This window comes from Drosophila gunungcola, unplaced genomic scaffold, assembly GCF_025200985.1.
Source record: "Drosophila gunungcola strain Sukarami unplaced genomic scaffold, Dgunungcola_SK_2 000001F, whole genome shotgun sequence".
In the NCBI taxonomy this organism is placed as follows: domain Eukaryota; kingdom Metazoa; phylum Arthropoda; class Insecta; order Diptera; family Drosophilidae; genus Drosophila; species Drosophila gunungcola.
In genome coordinates, this window is record NW_026453197.1 from 20,598,724 (window position 1) to 20,615,798 (window position 17,075).

The 17,075-nt window shown below is 35.1% G+C and overlaps 5 protein-coding genes across 5 annotated transcripts; all 5 read left to right on the forward strand.

The window, feature by feature from the left end:
- The first annotated feature begins 10,418 nt into the window (after window positions 1-10,418).
- LOC128261481 (actin nucleation-promoting factor WASL) lies at window positions 10,419-10,922 on the forward strand. Its single transcript, XM_052995203.1, has one exon. The coding sequence runs from the start codon at window positions 10,523-10,525 to the stop codon at window positions 10,769-10,771; it is 249 nt and encodes an 82-aa protein (XP_052851163.1). The 5' UTR covers window positions 10,419-10,522; the 3' UTR covers window positions 10,772-10,922.
- A 730-nt stretch (window positions 10,923-11,652) lies between these two features.
- Window positions 11,653-12,243, forward strand: LOC128261476 (uncharacterized). Its single transcript, XM_052995190.1, has one exon. It carries the CDS (start codon window positions 11,777-11,779, stop codon window positions 12,065-12,067), a length of 291 nt encoding a protein of 96 aa, XP_052851150.1. The 5' UTR covers window positions 11,653-11,776; the 3' UTR covers window positions 12,068-12,243.
- An 821-nt stretch (window positions 12,244-13,064) lies between these two features.
- On the forward strand, window positions 13,065-13,752 carry LOC128261521 (uncharacterized). Its single transcript, XM_052995257.1, has one exon. The coding sequence runs from the start codon at window positions 13,149-13,151 to the stop codon at window positions 13,476-13,478; it is 330 nt and encodes a 109-aa protein (XP_052851217.1). The 5' UTR covers window positions 13,065-13,148; the 3' UTR covers window positions 13,479-13,752.
- A 1,269-nt stretch (window positions 13,753-15,021) lies between these two features.
- Window positions 15,022-15,420, forward strand: LOC128261739 (uncharacterized). The gene has a single exon (XM_052995573.1). The coding sequence runs from the start codon at window positions 15,096-15,098 to the stop codon at window positions 15,300-15,302; it is 207 nt and encodes a 68-aa protein (XP_052851533.1). The 5' UTR covers window positions 15,022-15,095; the 3' UTR covers window positions 15,303-15,420.
- A 735-nt stretch (window positions 15,421-16,155) lies between these two features.
- Window positions 16,156-16,563, forward strand: LOC128261741 (uncharacterized). Its single transcript, XM_052995580.1, has one exon. It carries the CDS (start codon window positions 16,230-16,232, stop codon window positions 16,467-16,469), a length of 240 nt encoding a protein of 79 aa, XP_052851540.1. The 5' UTR covers window positions 16,156-16,229; the 3' UTR covers window positions 16,470-16,563.
- Window positions 16,564-17,075: the final 512 nt, after the last annotated feature.

Genomic DNA, 17,075 nt, shown 5'->3' on the forward strand with positions numbered 1-17,075 from the left:
AATGGGGGCGCAAAAGGAGGTGTGGCACATAAATCAGGGCAGACACGCCCACTTGTACCCCCGGCGACCAATTCGCACTTAATTGCTTAAACCAAAGCGACGCCTTTTCCTTTTTCCAACGCACTATTGAGCAATTATGCAGTCGGAGAAACAGTGCCTTTGAGAAATTCTGGTATACAGGAAAAAAAGTAGTATGACAAAAGTTTTACAACACAATTTTTGAGCTAATTATGTATATAAGTATATATAAAAAAAAACTATCACTTTTTATTCCCCCATTATCATTATTGTTATTATTTTTAGCATTATAAATAATTGTAAGCCAACCCTTTTAAAAAATCCATGAACAAATATCCAAAACCTTTATTATTAAATACCTCTATTTTTTTCCACTGCATACAAAACGAACCTCAACTTTTAGGCAGCTCTGGAGAAATGAACAGAAAACCAAACGAAACGTGGAAAATGTGTTAATATATTCAAGGCGGCCTCATCATCAGAGTCGTCAACGTTTTGTGTTAGCCATATAATTTATGCGTGTTTTAATTTCATTTGGTGCCTAACTAGTGCCACGCCCACCTCAGGAGCTCTGGGCGGTAATAGGGTAATGAAATCGGAGAAGGGGAAGAATATGTTATTTTGACACCTTCAAGGTTGCGCCCATTATCCTTGAACTAGGGGAATTGAAGAAAGTTGAAAATAGGGACACCCTTTTATGGTATTATCAAACCTAGTGAAATTTGTAACTATTTTACAAATATACAAATGTAAAAAAAAAATTGTTCCAACTCGATTCACTAATAATTATTAATAAAAGATAAAATAATCCTTTTTCTGTTAATTTTTTAAAAATATATGAGAATTTTACTTTTTGTTATTATTAAATCAAAACGAATGTTTCTTTTTCGACAGAAGCAAAATACATATTTGAAAGCTGCTTTCTTAACGCAGAGTAAGACATAATATATTTATTACCCCAATAGAGCATTTTCCTTTCGCTCCTTGCGTCGAATATCACCTCGATTTGTTATCCTTAACACCAAATCCTTTTTGCATATTGTTTTGTTATTCTTGCACCCCCGTTTTCATTATTTAACACATTTCAAAATTCACAATTCAAAACGTGTTAATTAGCAGGCGGCGAAAAGGGGCGGAAGTGGTGTGGTGGTGTTGGTAACTTCTTTCTCCGCCAAAATGTGTTAATGGCTGGGTGGGCGGAATCACACCCCCACGCCTTTAATTTCCGTGCCGCCTTCTTGAGTTTTGGATGTCAATAAAATTAGCATTTGCCTTTTGTTTTTGTTTTCCTGCCGCACAAATTAAACTGTTTGGAGGGCGTGGCCACATTACGCAACTAAATATTCATGCGAACGAAATTCCAGAGGCCTCGTTTACCGAGTTTCCTCAATCGACGCCTTGAGCAGAAATGGAATACTCTTTTTCCTCCTCAGGGAGCAGTCATAACTATCAAATTACTCAAGGATATGTGTTTGGGGTGCAGTCATAGAAGCCCCAATTCTTGACGGGTAGTGTAGTAGTTAAACTCAACGTTTTAAATATTTTATTGTAATTAAGACGCGAAACTTCTCCCCAAGCGAACAGTGTGAAATTAAGTAGCAGATGTTCCGTAGAAAAAATGTGGGGCGGTGGAATGATGGGACTAAAATTTAAGTTTGAAGTTAAAATTTTTCATTTTGTAAATAAAAAATATTTAATATACTAAATTAAAATAAGCATATACAATAATAAAATAATACATTTTCCCTTTATGTACTTAAACTAAACATTAATTTTCATTTACTACTGTACATGTTTTTTGGATTTCATGTACGGTTTTTATTTTCCACAAATTTTTTAAATTACTATATTAACTAAAGTTAAGTTTAGGCAAATTTAAGGATTATGAAACTATAGATTCAAACTTTGCTCACTTAACCCATTATTTCAGCCCATTCTTAGCCCAATTTCCCAGCCTTTTCCCATTTCTCCGTTTTCATTGTGCGAATGCAGCATGAAAAAAAAGGAAAATACCTTAACGAACATGCCCTTTTGTTCTCTTGGTCTGATTTACAGTCGCAAGTTTCTGCTCGCTACTCGCTCCTTAACCCCTGTTAGCCCCAACCTCAACCCCGTTGTTGGGCAGTTAACATTTGCTTGATGCACTCCTTAACACTTTGTTGCCGTTAATTATGCAACAGCCCCCGTCTGCTGATGTTTCCTCTTGCTCGGATTTTTCCTCCGGCCTTTCCTTTTTCCTGCCATCTGCAGGCTGGCAAAAACTTAATGGAAACTGTCAAATGAACCGCAATTGTAATTGTGTTCACAGAGTTTACTCTTCGGGTTGTTTTGCCTAAAAACTCACTCGGCTACGAAATGATGTGTGCCATGGCGAAAACTTTCACCTTTCACCTGTTAATGACGTGGCATACGACACGTGGAGATGCACAGAAAAAAAAATATCTTACGCATTTGTATACCATTTTAAACCACACACTTTTGTGGTTGCCAATTTGATACTAATAATATTAAAATTGCAAAAAAAAATGTATTCTTGTGACAAATCTTTTTTTACGGATACTTATTAAGAAGTTTACCCAGGAATTTAAAATTTATATCTTAGAATTTTTATTTGTGTACACATGGAGACGACAATTGCAACAAACTGCCAGCCACCAAATATGCAGCAAAATCCTTAGCCAAATCCTAAGCCGAATCCTCAGCCAACTGCTTTTTGTGCTGCAGTTTGTTTTTGGGCGAAACTTTCTCGCAAAAATTTCGGTGAACAACTAAAACTTTAATTAAAAGTGGAAAATGTATTATTAAAACCAGAAATAAAAAGAAGAGAGCAAACGGATCGGAACTTTCTTAAACAAAGAGGTCCTTAGACTTTGAAACTTTAATTTTGATGGCATAATGATTAGAAAGAAATATTTAATTTGGAAATAAATTAAACAAAATTTTAAAAATTATGAATTTTGGACTATATGGTTTGCAATTAAACTTTTTAACCCAATTTTTACTAATATTTTGGCTATATATAAAGATTAATTTGTATGTATTAAATAAGCCTTTAAAATTTTCAGAGATATCGTAGTAGCTTTTAAAATATTTTGGTCACAGACTTAAAAATTTCATTTCAAGAAAAAAGCGGTGTAAATCTTAAGCAAAGACTTTGAAACATTAATTTTGGTGTCATACAAATACAAATAAATATTTTATTTTGATATGAATGGAATAAAATTTGATAGTAACAACAATTTATACTTCTTAAGCAATCCCTGTGCTTTAAAGTGTTTTACCATTCGGCGAGGAGACATCAGCATGTAGAGTCCCTACACGATGCAATTGCAATGTGCATTTATTCAACTGTAAATCAATAAATTTTAATTAAAATTGCAGCCATACGCAGTGACCCAACGACCCAATCAGCCAGGCCAATTGTCCTGTCCTCTCTTTCTGTTACCCTCTCCCCGTCCCTTTCTCCCCCTCCACCTCCACCGAAAGCGGATGTATCTGTCTCACTCGCGCTGATAAATGAAACATCAAAATTGTGGATGGGCTGTTTTTAACTAAAATTGTCCGGTACGATCCGAAAGCGATGGCCAAAAATCTCATAATGCGAATTTCCGTTGCGCTAAGCGTCGTTCAGCATATAATTTGACATTTGACAAGGTCAAACCCCCTTTTCCCTTGATTATTTCGTTATGCATTTCGGTTTTGGCAATTGCCAAATTGTGATTTTCGTTTTGTAGATGGCGAATTTCGATTTGTGATTCGTGATTTGTGTGTTTGGCGTTTCGGTTGTTTCGGGCAAAACAATATAACGCATACGACATGATGGCCATGACAACAGTTACCCCTTTTCCAATTCCGCAGGCGATGAAACCACCATCAGCAACATTCACATTTCCTTTGCCACATTTTTCAGATTAATCTGCGTCAAATGCAACTTTATTACACGCGGATATGTGATAGGAATTAAGGGGTATATTGTGTTTTTAGCTACAATAGCTTATATATTCAAAAACGAATAAGGTCTTAAACCATCTTCTATCTCCCATTGGTTTCGGAAAATTATTTTCCATTTTGCTATATAAATTACTTCTTTGCTATGTTGTTTCTTTTTGTTATTTCTGTTTTAATTTTTTATTTATTTCGTTTTCCGCATAACTTATCGTCAAATTATTGAGTTAATGAAGTGAACTTGTCGTGCTGCTTCTGGTTTCGAGATTATTTCAAAATTATGCAGAAATGAACTGCATCTCCCTGCCTCGACTTGCCCATAAATCTTGCCACGAATAGCGTTATAACATATACACCATCGCATACATCCTTGTGTAGGCAACAAATCATCTAAACGCGAGGAGGTTTCTTGAGGTGTTTCGATTGTGATTTAAGTGGCGATTGAGAGTGCGGTCGGGAAATGTAAATGGGTCTTTGATTGAGGGAACTTGAGTTGTGGATAGTGGAGTGTGGAGTGTGAAGGTCCTCCAGTTTTGAGGTGTTATCTAAATAGCAAGTGTGCAAGTAGACTCTTGGGTTTTTAAACAGTTTCTTTTTATCAAAGATATAAAGAAAATATGTGTTCTGTAATATAGACTTTTAAAGTAGGAAACTGTTATTTGTATTTTAAATATTAAGAAACAGATCTTAATTAATTAATTTTCAGTTTTAAGCTTTAAGTTTATGGTAAGGTCGATTTTAAAGGGAAGGAGTGTTCATTTGTATATTATTTATAAGGAAAAAGGTTTGGTTATGATTTAAAGCTTCAACATAAAATTTTAATTGTTTAAAAAAACAGTTCTTATAGTTTAATTTTTTTTTTTTAACTTAAAGTATCAACATTACATTTCAACCAACTTTTAATTCCCATCTCGATTTTCAAAAACTTGTAGAAAAGGCATTGCTGCTCATAACCAGGCAAACTTTTCCTTCAGCCACACTCACACACACATACACACTTGTGATTTTCAGTGACGAATTGTAATACAAATGAGCCAAAACAGGAGAAGCCAACCCCCTTTTTGCATCGCCCATGGATTTCCCTGTTTCCCGGCACGTCGTTTAGTGCAACAACTTAATTTGCATATCAGCGCCGCCAAATTGCAAGCGGCATGCAATGAAAATGGAAAATTGTTTTGCAGCTGGCTGTGTGGAAAACTCATGCAAAGCGCATGCAAAGGCGAACACACTTCATCAATTCGCCAATAAACTTGTGAGTACTTGGCGCAATAGTTGCCAACATTTCAATCAGGCCAAACACTCTGCTTGGCTATGGATTTGATATTTCCCACTACAGCCAGTTTCCCAAGAATTTTCCCGCTTACCCATTTACCGATTTTCCTCCCACCACATCGCACACTACTTGTGCGAACTTTTTGAGTCAGCGCAAAAATTTTATGCACATGGCATAAAATCGAAATCAAAGTTGTTGCTGATTTAGCGCAAAATTAACAGGCAAAGCAGGCGCTTAGCTGTCAGCTCCTCAGAGTTTTCCTCAATTTTCGCACATTCCCGCCATCCACATCCATTTTCCCAGCAGGACCTTCGTCCCTTTCATTGGGGCAATTAAAGCGAGGAACCACTGGTCTTGAGGAGGCCTTGAGTCGCGACTCGTCTTGTCTCAAATTAAATTTGCATTTCAAATTCCGTTTTTGTTGACATCCGGGAAACGAATGGCAGTTGGTTGGCGTTTCGGGGAGTTTCGCAAATCAAAGCGTTTAGTTTAGACAAATCCCAGAGCGGGAGAATATCTGGGCACAAAAAAGGAAAACAGGGAACTTGAATGAGCAGGTGCCTGCCTGCATATAAATCAAAATAATTTCGTTTGGGTGCTGTAATTTCACAGGGGAGAAATGGGCACAGGAAATATGGCCACTGAGAAAAATAGTAAAGTTCCTTACAGTTAAGTAACTTTTTAATTCAGTATTTATAAAGTGCAAGCGTATACAATTGCTAAAAACTTGTGATAAAATACTTTTAAAATCCCTTTAGATAATAATTAGATTTTTTAAAAGCTTTCTGCTTAAACAACTCTTTAAAATAACTTTGTTCTTTACATCTAAATTAAATTTTAATGAAATCTGCTAAGTTTCAAGTAAAATTAAATTTAAGATTACTTTATAGAAATTTTAATGTATTTAAACCATGTTAATTATATTTTTATTTTGTTTTTTTTTGCGCGTTTTGCTTATTAATCTATTTTGAAATACAAATTTTCAACTCTTTAAAAATATTTTCAGTGTAAAACAAGTTGCTGAATGGTGGGCAAATCATGAAAAGGACAAATGAAGTGAAATTTAAATGATTGCATACTCGGAGGCGTTTGTTGAACCACTTATTTTCACCTAATTGCACACTCGAGTGGACAGACGATGCTTTTTCCACTTGGTTGCCTAGCCAAAAATGGGGGGCGGGAAAACCCCAAGTAGGGGCGTGGCCAGGAGTTGGTCACTGCGTGATACGCAACAAAGTCACAAAATATTTGCCAAACATTTTGTGTTCAACTTTTTATTCTTCCTATTTGCGGGGGGATGCCTTCCTTAAACCAATATTTTTTGGGGGCGTGTTTATTGAGACATGGAAAAGCATTTATGTAATTTGTAAGTATTTGTAACCATTTGTTGTGTTTGCGACAACAAGTGAACACCAATTATAAAGCATCACAAAAAAGTAAAGGCCGGAAATTGCCAAGAGTGTCAAAAGGGCCAAAAGGGACACATATAAATGTGTGCGGCTTTCTGGGGTTAAGGGGATGCAAACCGCAGGCAGCTCATTATGGGCACAAGTTTTCACTCTCTTCATCTTTCGCATCAGTTTTGTTTCTTTCGGTTAATTTTTACGCCGGGCGAACAGAAACAAATTTCATGCAAATGTAAATGGAAAATGCAAATTAACAAGTTCCTTAATGGCCTTGTGGGGCGGGAAAAAGGGGGAGTGGCAGTGCTTCTTGCACTCCAAAGGCTGTAAAACTATACGAGTTTGCAATTAAAAGTTGACAAGAATGCAAGAAGCAGTGCTTCTGAAACTGTACAATCAAAGCGCCGACATAAAACAAACTATACATTGTTTATTTATTTATTTATTTATTTATTGTTTCTAAAAAAGTATCATAATAAAAAATATAAGACTTTCTTGAAAATGACTTTCTAATTTCTTGTGATAAGTATAAATTCAAATTGTGCCAAAAATTTGACATAACTAAAGTTAAGCTAGAGATGATTAAAGTTAAATATATATGAAACTATTATTTAACAAACAAGCTACAAAATATATTTTAAACTAATGACATTGAAATAAATATAATTTATAAACTTTGGCCATAAAAATCGTTTTCCACAAAAAAAAAATGGTTTTAATTTTATAAAGTATTTATTAACTGAGTTAAAATCTATCTAACTTGTAAAAAGACATTCATTTGTGTCATGGTAGGCAACACCTTCTAAGACTTTACCAAAAACTGCCAAGCCATCTCTCACCTGCCGCAGCTTTTTGGCTTCGCGACTTCAGTTTTATAACTCTATCAATCATAAACTCACAGCAAATGCCTTAAAACTGTAGCTCAATAAAATGTTCTCCAAGAAAGGTTCAGAAAACTGTTCAGCCCACCCCCAACCCAAAAAATAACACTTTCAAGATACAAGAATTGCCATGACATGTCGACAAAAGCAATGATTCCTTTTGGGGTAACCCATTTCTGCACCGCCCGGTTTTCCAACTTTCCCCCGATTTTCCCGCCATCTCTTGTTACGCGTTTTCCCAGCCACGCTTGCATGTCATGACATGAGCAGGAAATGCGTTTTCTGACTCCGCCACTGAAGATGCCTGAGTCGGTGGCCTCGTAAAGGAGGTGGTGCTGCACTGGAAAAAATTTTTAGTTTATATATAAGTTTTGTGAGCTTGAAATTAATCTTACTTAAAAAAATAAACATGCCAGCTAAAATTTATTTTGTTATTTTGATCACTGATTTATTTAAATGATTATTTTATTTCATATTATTTTTTGTGAACTTAAAAATAATATACAACACATATTCATCCTTTAAAATATAAATACCCCAGATTAAATATATATTTTCTAAGAAAATCATGCTTAGTTGAAAAAGTCATTTATCACTGTTAAAATTAAACAACTCGCTTGCTTGTAATTAAGTTTTTTTTTGTGACCTTTTTTCCCATGATTTCAACGTAGTTTTCAATACATTTTGTACATTTTTCTCACTTTAAGTTCACGGGTTGCGAAATTTCAGATAGCTGCTGTTCCTGGTTTCTCGGTTAGGTTTACGGTTACGGTCACGGTTTTTTGGCTATGCCGTGTGCCTGGTTCCGTTTCTTGTGCACCAAGCGCAGCGCCATAAATATTTAAATTGCGCGATGCCGCCGCTACCGCCACCGCTAAAAACCACCATCACCTTCCTTTTTGCCACGCCCCCTTTACGCCTGTCTTGCATGTTGCTTGCCGGCTTTATTTTTTGACAGTTATCGATTCGATGGCGCCCCTGCCTTTGACTTTGCCTTTGCCTCAGTTTCAGATTCAGATTCAGCGCCCGATTCCAAACCCCAATTTTCTGATTTTCTGATGCCGTCTTGACTCGGAGACATTTTATCTTGCCAGAACACAGGACGCGGAATTCGCTTGCAATTCATTTCCTAAAATATGCATAAGGAGCAGCAGGAGAAGAGGTACAAAATACATGTGCAAATTTTTTTTTTGGAAACGCGAGGCATTTTATACTCTTTGTTAATAATGCCAAATAGTTTTGAAATCTGGCTTAAAAATTTACGTTTTTCCAATTCTTTTCTTCTTCCTATAAAAGTTGCTTATTTATTACAATGGTAAAAACATGTTCTACCTTATAAATTAAAATTAAACTTAAAACATTTTTAACTTTTATATAATGGCTTTCAAGCTAAATAACATTTCATATTTTTATATTAGTTATAATATTTTGTTTTAAATCATGCAACTCAATAAGCAATATATATATATATTTTTTTTGACTAACATATGAAACAGTATTCAGTTACTTATATATTATAAAATAAAAAAGTAGTTGTTAATCAGTTTACAAAATAAATTCTTTTTATCAGATAATTTAAAGCTTAACAAATCAAAATTGTTAAAACCCATTTGATATTCCCCTTTAAAAGGGTATAATAACTGAAAGGAGTGGCATCATTACATTGGATACGCGCTGTCAAGCGGCGTGCCACGCCCCCTCAAGCACTTCCAGCCCACAAACTTGAGTCGATATGTTGCGAGGTATGCGGCATTCATTTCCTTCTTTTGCGGCAGTTGAAAAACTTTGCCCCAAACTCCTTACCACTTTGTGCATGTTTAACTTTTAAGGCGTAGAAATACAGCACTCTTAACCCCATGGTTAACCCCTGCAACCCCCTGAACTTTGATCGGAATGACAAACCAAAATGCAGCACGAACCACTCAATTAACAAAAGAAAATATTAAGGTCCGCAGTCTTGTTTAAGAAATCGTAAATTCCGCATTTGTTTGCTCAAGTGAAGCGTTTTGATTGACCGGCAGGAATTATCATGTTTTTCGTTGGCATGCATTTAATATTTGCCCAAGTCGTTCTCGAGGCAAAATCGTGTTTACAAACTTTGCATAATAGACGCGCAAATGTTTGTAAAATATTTACAAGCCTAAGAAAATATTTAAAGATGTATTTATCAAATTTTTGGGCTAAAATTTGGATAAATATCTGAAAGAATTAACTGGTAAGACAATATTTTCCTAAGCTTAATTCGGTGTTGATTAGTTTAAAATTCTTAAGGTATTTATGCAGCTGCATATATTTGCGCATAAGTTAATTAAACTAAATGCTTTCAACAACGACAGTGTTTGCAATATTATAAAATATATTAGTTTTTGTATTTTTACATAGTTTAGTTAGAAATGAAGTTAAATACATAACTAAACTTTCTTTTTGTCCTTTATTTTAACATTAACTGAATTAGTTTGTTATTATCATTATATTAGAATATTTCACAATGGTATTAAATGGGCAGAGCGGCTAGTTTGGTGACGGCCCTGAGTTTTAGTAAAAAAAGGAAACCCCTTAAATCAATGATTCATCAGCAAAGATTTTACCATTTCCTGATAAATATTTTAATATATTTTTTTAAGTTACCTCAAAGGCAATGACTCATCAAAGTAAATGTTCCCTATGCCTTAGCTTACAAAATTAATGAAACGCTTTTGGCAATAAAAAGCTTTGCCAAAAAGAAAATAAAGTTTGACTTTTATCTATCGAAAATTGTGCTCAGGTATTGATACTTTCAATGGTCAATCCCCGTGTACAATAAATTCTCTCTAACTAAATTAAAGCACCCACGGCGTATGAGTAATTTTTGTGAAGCTTTTTACTAAGAGAGCTGATATTTAACACTTTGATAACTTGGTCATACCCAAAAGTTGCGCATTCAGTTAGTTCAGTTAGCAGCGATAAGTCGACATAATTGGAGCTCCTAGAATCCGTTGATTGGCAAATTAAATTAACCCAAGATGCCACCACCACACGATCATTGTGGAGGACCACCACCACATCGCCGTGGTCCCGTTATTAAGGTGCAGATCGCACCACCATGGCCGCGTCGCCACCACCGCCCACCAACGCAAGTTGTGGTGGTGCAGCAGCCACCGCCACCCCCACCGCCAGTTATGGTGGTGCAGCAGGCGCCACCACCGCCCTACTACCAGTATCCACCACCACCGCCTCCCGGTGGCAGCCACTATCACAACCCGCAATATTGAGAAGGAACCTGGGGATCTGAAAATCAGCCATGATGAATTTATTTTAGATAGCATTAGTAAACTAGTAATATCACCAATAAAGTATTTGCAGGTGCGGTCAAAATATTAGTAGTGTTTTAGTTTATGAACAAGATATAAAAAAACAGTTTAATTTAATTTAATTTAATTGCATGAAGCTAATACTATAAGCAGTTGCAGGTCAAAATAAAAGTAGATGCGATCAAATTAATAGAAGTTTATCAACTTATGGAACATCAAAGACTTATGTTTATTGGTAAATAAGCAATATGCTTAATTAAAGTTAAAGTTGTCCTATGCTTTAGAGATCATGTTATTTTACAACTACTATTAATTTGACCGCAGCTGTATTCAAACCTAATGTGCTGGCTTGTTCTCTTGAACGTTTGGTTTTTATTATTATTTTTTTAATTTTTTAACTAGCTTCTATTCTAGGGTTCTATTTCTGAAAACCATTTTAACGAAAAACTTTAATTCACACTTGCCTAAATTTAAAATACATTATCTCCAGCATTCCTTATCAGAACACCTGTTTTAATTAGAGCTCAACTATTTTTGTGTTCGTTTATTTTTGAATGTCTATCTGAACTTGTTCCAATTTTTCTGCCTGCATTTTCCGCTTTTTCAGCAAATTTTTGCTTATCTGAGAGATAAGAAAATGTTACCCTGCGATAAGCTACACTCAGTTAATATGGTAAACAATAAATAGTGCGAGAAAAAACGCCCAAACCCGATCACCTGTAAATGCACAACTGTCCGTACGGTCATTGTTATCAGAACCTTTCGAGTGACTAAGGCACACCTTATCTTTTGCCTTTAAACACTGGAATAATACCCATAAACCCTGATTGATGGAACCCCCGAACGAACTTCCAGTTTGGTTCGACTGCAAAAGTTTTGTATTGTTTCGGGGTTTCCAGTGTTCAACGCGTTGCTGGGTGGTGAAGTTGGGTCGGTTGATTACCTTTACTGGCTAAATAATCAACTATGCGGTACTATGAAGATCCATGCGGCTATCCTGCTCGCCATCACCATGGTCGTCCAAATATCGAAATTGATGTGGTTCCCGGTTGGGGTGGCGCATACTATCCGCCGCCGCCTGCGCCTCGGCCCGCCGAGATTGTCTACGTGACCACACCGGCGGCCACCTATATGCCCGGAACTCAGGTGATAATGCCGCAACAATATGGATACTATCCCCAGCAGCAGGGCTACGAATATCAGCAGTACCAGTATCAGCAGCAGCCCTACAACAATCCACCCTATCAACAGTGGTAAAAGATGGTGGGCAGCAGGAGATATAAGCGGAAATGTTCCAAGTTTAATAACAAATAACATTTATTATTATAAACATAAGAACTACATACCGGAAATGTTCCAAGTTCAATAACAAAATAAAATGTATTATCAATAAAGTGTAACAAAGCGATAGATAACAAACAAAAATACACAAATATCTCTTTGTCTTAATCTTAAGTTCTTGAAATGACAACAGCAAATGGTGCAATACCATAGATAGTGAATTCTGCTGATATGAAAGACAATTGATACCAATGTTATACACAATAATCAAAGAAAAGTAGCCAAAACCGCTGCTGGAAAATATTATCAGCAGTATTCTTATTTATCAAAAGGAGTTAATACACACATTTCAATATTTATGTTCTTAATTAAAGACTTGCCATCAAGTTTAACCTAGTATTACAATTGTAATTTATAAAAGAAAAAAGTTATTTAAAAGTCGAAGACTTTAATTCTTTTCATTTACATTAATACAAATCGTTGACCTTTTTCGTTTTTAATTTTAAATATTCATATATATTATTAGAAGCTGCAAAAAATACAAAAGCATTGAGCTATAATCCGAATTTGTAGAGCGCTTAAAAATTCTGAGTTGTTCACTTTATTACAAAATCGTTTAGTCCATTGCCCTTTCGTTAAGTATAAAAGTGCAGTATCGCTAACTGCAACTGAACTTTGACTACTTCGCATGAGTCATTAATTTATTTCGTATCCCAATTTTTGTCCTTCCCCTTTAAAATATAAGTAGTGATTCACCTTGAACTCGCCTAATGAAATTCAAGCAAAAACACCTTATTGGAATTTTGTTTTTATCAATTTGTGTTTATCAACAGTTTTTTTTATCGAAGAAGACATTAATTCCACCTGACAAGATAGTGAATTAAGCTACTGTGCGAAAACACATATATAACGAAGTTGGAAAAAATTCCCCCCAATTAGCGATAAAAGTTGCTTTAAATAGTTTGGTAGGTAAAGACATCAATTCAGTTCAACAGAAGAGTCAGTCGAAGCAACTTCACAACTGAGGACACAAACTAATTGGATAATTTCTTGAAAAATGCCTTACTACGAGGACGAACGTCGCCATCACCATCATCATCACCATCATGGTGGCAGGCCAATTGTGGAGGTGGACATTGTGCCACCGAGGATTCCGCAGCCGGTGATTGAGATTGGATTGGGTGGTGGTCGCTATCCACCACCACCCCCCCGGGTGGAGGTCATCACCCCCGCTGCCGTCTATCAGCCACCGCCACCACGTCCCATCATCGAGGTCGATGTGGTGCCCCCCAGTCGACCCTTCATCGAGTTCAACATCGGCGGTCGTCGTCCTCCTCCCAGGGAGGAGATCATCATCGTCCAGCAGCCCCCACCGCCCAGGTGGTAGGCGTGGTCCTTGAGCGACAGTTGAAAAGAGTGAACTTGAAAAAAAAATTCTTCAAAACTCCCAAAACTCACTGGATAAATATTAGATTTAAGCCTTAATAAAAACAGAAATTAAACAATATTATATATGTTGCTCTCAAATTCCTATCAATTCATTTATATTTATTAACAAAAAACATAAAAAGAAGTGCCTTTTCTTAAGATAATCTATTAATACGTTTGTACTTAAAAATAAAGAAAAAATAAGAAAAATAAATGTTCACGCTTTTCAAGTACGCATTTTTGTTTGGAGAGTATTGTCTTTTGAGGATAAAAGTTAGAATTTAATATAAGGTAACTGCATAAATAAATTAAACCAAAATATTAGAATTAATTTATGAAAACATGTTTAACAGTGCTAATAATAATTTAAATTTGTCAAATTATTTAAATTAAAAGGGATAAGAATTAAAGGAAAAATATGAATAAATTTGTTCAAAGAAATATATTAATTAAATAAATAAATAAAAAATATTTGACACTTTAAGAGCCCTAATATTTTAATTTCAAATTTGATAGTCAAATATACAAAAGTTCAACAAATAAAACTCATACGCCACGTTGTATTCAGGAATGATTTCAAGTCTTACTGTGAAAATAAGTCTTTAATTTAAAATATTTGCTTAAATAACTTAAATGCGCCTTACTTTAATTGAAATCTACATCATTAAATTTCAATATCGTTTATGTGTTGGATTTTCGTATGTTGAATTTATTTACATATACGCCAGCATTCATTCGCAATGTTAATAGTACAAATATGAAAATTTAACTGCTGGCGAATGACATAAGCAATGGTTAAGGCTTTTTGCCTTACTCCGATTTCTCTACTATCTGTGCACATAATTGTTCTTATTTTGTATTTGGCTGTTATCTGACTTTACCGATATGATTGATGTCCTTTGCCCAGAGTCAGCTTATCAACTGGTGTTCAGCAAGTCTTGCCTGTGCATATAAATATTTAAAACTTTATTTAAATGAATTGTTCAATAAAAATTGAAAATAAGGTCTTTTAATACAATATGTTTTATTCTGCCATAAAATATGTATCACAAATAATTGTATTTTGTGGGTGCAAATTTTAGTCTTTTAATTTAATAATTATTTAGAATTTAACGTATATACAAATAAATGTAAAGTCTGAAAAAACAACTCTTGCTAAAAGCACAATATGTCAAGTTAAAATTTATAGTAATTATTAAGTTAAAATAAAAAATATATTTAAATAAAAATATTAAGCTTCAACTTGTGTTACAAAACGAGTTTGAATTTAAAAGTTTTATCTCTTTAATGCTTTTAAGAAGATACAATGCAAAGTTTTAAATTGCACCACAATGAATAATTCATGTGGATTTAAATAGGGGCAACCCCTTGGGCAGAGGACTTCAATGAGTCAGTCGGCAACAAAAATTAACCCTCTCCAGAGTAAATGAATCACGATAACTTGATCAATCATTTAATTTTTTTATCGCAATCAAACTGAACGTATATAAAGGGAACAAATACTAGCTGATGAGCAAATTGGATAGCATTCAAAGCAAAACAGCTGGAGAAAAAAGATCCACGAAATCAAGAAACTATGGCCGATGTTAATATCAATCTCCAGTGCGAGTGCTACCATCGTCGAGGACTTCTCTATGTTGCTCGTCCTTGGGCCTGGGGACGTCCTTGCCGTCGATGCCGCAGGATGATGTCCAGGAACGTGGTGGTGATGCCCACTCAGGTGGCTGTTCCCGCCGTAACCACCACCACCACTGTGGTGCCCATCGCTGTATCCACCTACTAAAAGATGAGGACTTTAAATTTTGCAACGGGAGAGTCGTCAATAAATAAAAACTAAGACTGAAATCCTAAATGTATTTGTATAATAAATGTTAACAATGTTATAAACCTCATTAAACTTATTTAGCTTTGTGTATTTTTCGGCGATTAATTAATTGTTACAAGTACCGTAAAGTTAAAGAATAATGGTCACATATATGTATTTATTACAATAGAGTGATAAAAACCTAATAATGTTATCGGAATGCTTCCCTATGTTACCAGCTGTTAGGTTACCAGCTGCAAACAAAAACAGTCAGTTTTTTGGCTGTGCTCCTTATTTTGGCAAATTCTCAAGGTAAAAAACTTTTGAGAAATGTGTTTTTAATCAAATTCAAAAACCGCAAAAAATGCTTCAAATTTTAAGTTCTATAACTTGTTAAATTCATCATTAGGTTGCCAATCAATTGACATTCATATCTGAAAAATTTTAATTTAGGGCACTTCTTGTAAAAAATGATGGTGAAACCCTTTTTGAAAATGAGAAAAATTTGGAAATCAAAGGATTAACGAAATAAAAAGATGTTGTCTACAGTCAAAATCCATATCTAAAATAATTTTCTTTTGATACCTTAACAACCCGTATTTTAAGGTTTGTATTTATTAAAATTAGTTCCACAAAATAATAGATATTTTATGAATCATAAATATTGCACGCTTATATTAAAGACGTTTTTTTAATAATCATCCATGGTCTAAGTGAATCACACCAGTGGCAGCAGAACCGCAAATATGATCCATCAATGTAGCGATAAGAAAAGCAGAGGATTTCATTATCGCAATATCGCGCACTGGCTGTATATAAAGGGAATAAGTAAATGGTGAAAGGCAAATTGAAACGCAGTCTCGCAGAAAAAGCCCAAGAAAAAAGACCCAAGGAAACCGAGGAACTATGGGTGATGTTAATATTAACCTCCAGTGCGCCGAGTGCTCCCATCCCCGAGGAGTCCTCTACTACGCAAATCCTTTGGCCTGGGGACGTCCTTGCCGTCAATGCCGCAGGATGATGTCCAGGAACGTTGTGGTAGTGCCCACCCAGGTCGGAGTTCCTGTTGTCACCACTAACCCCACCATCACCGCCACCGCCACCACCACCACAACCACAATCCCCGTCACGGTTTCTACATACTAAACCAGAAGGTTCACAGGATGTTGCAATCCGAAGAAGTTTGCAGTCGCCTTAGTCTATTAAAATATATAAATAAAGCAAAACTTCAAAACTCGTTGTTTTTAATTGTAGATAAAGAACATTTTTCGATGCTTCAAAAAAAAAATCGGACGATTATTAATTATTAAGATTAAAAAATAGAGCTATTTAATTTTTTCTTATTTTTACGATATAACTCCTTAATCAAATTCGAAAAAATAGACCAAAAACTTACACTGTTATTTCTATAACTTTTATTTTAAGCATCACACATCGAAGTGGTATGACTTAAAAGTCTTTTGGTTTAGTTGTCTAAAAAACTGCGTTCAAAACTTGGTTTGTAATTTCGGGTCGATTTTTTGCAATTATTACGATGTAACCCCTTTCTTAATTTCCGAAAAAATCGCCTTTGCAGAAAAGTGACCAAAAACCTGCAGTTCTAAATCCATAACTTTTCTTTCCGGTATCCGACTTCAAAGTGGTATATCTTAAAAGTTTTGTGGCTTAGGTCTCTAGAACTCTGCGTTTAAATTTTTTTTGAAATTTTTAAATGCTATTTTTACAATATAACTCCCTAATCAATTTCCCAAA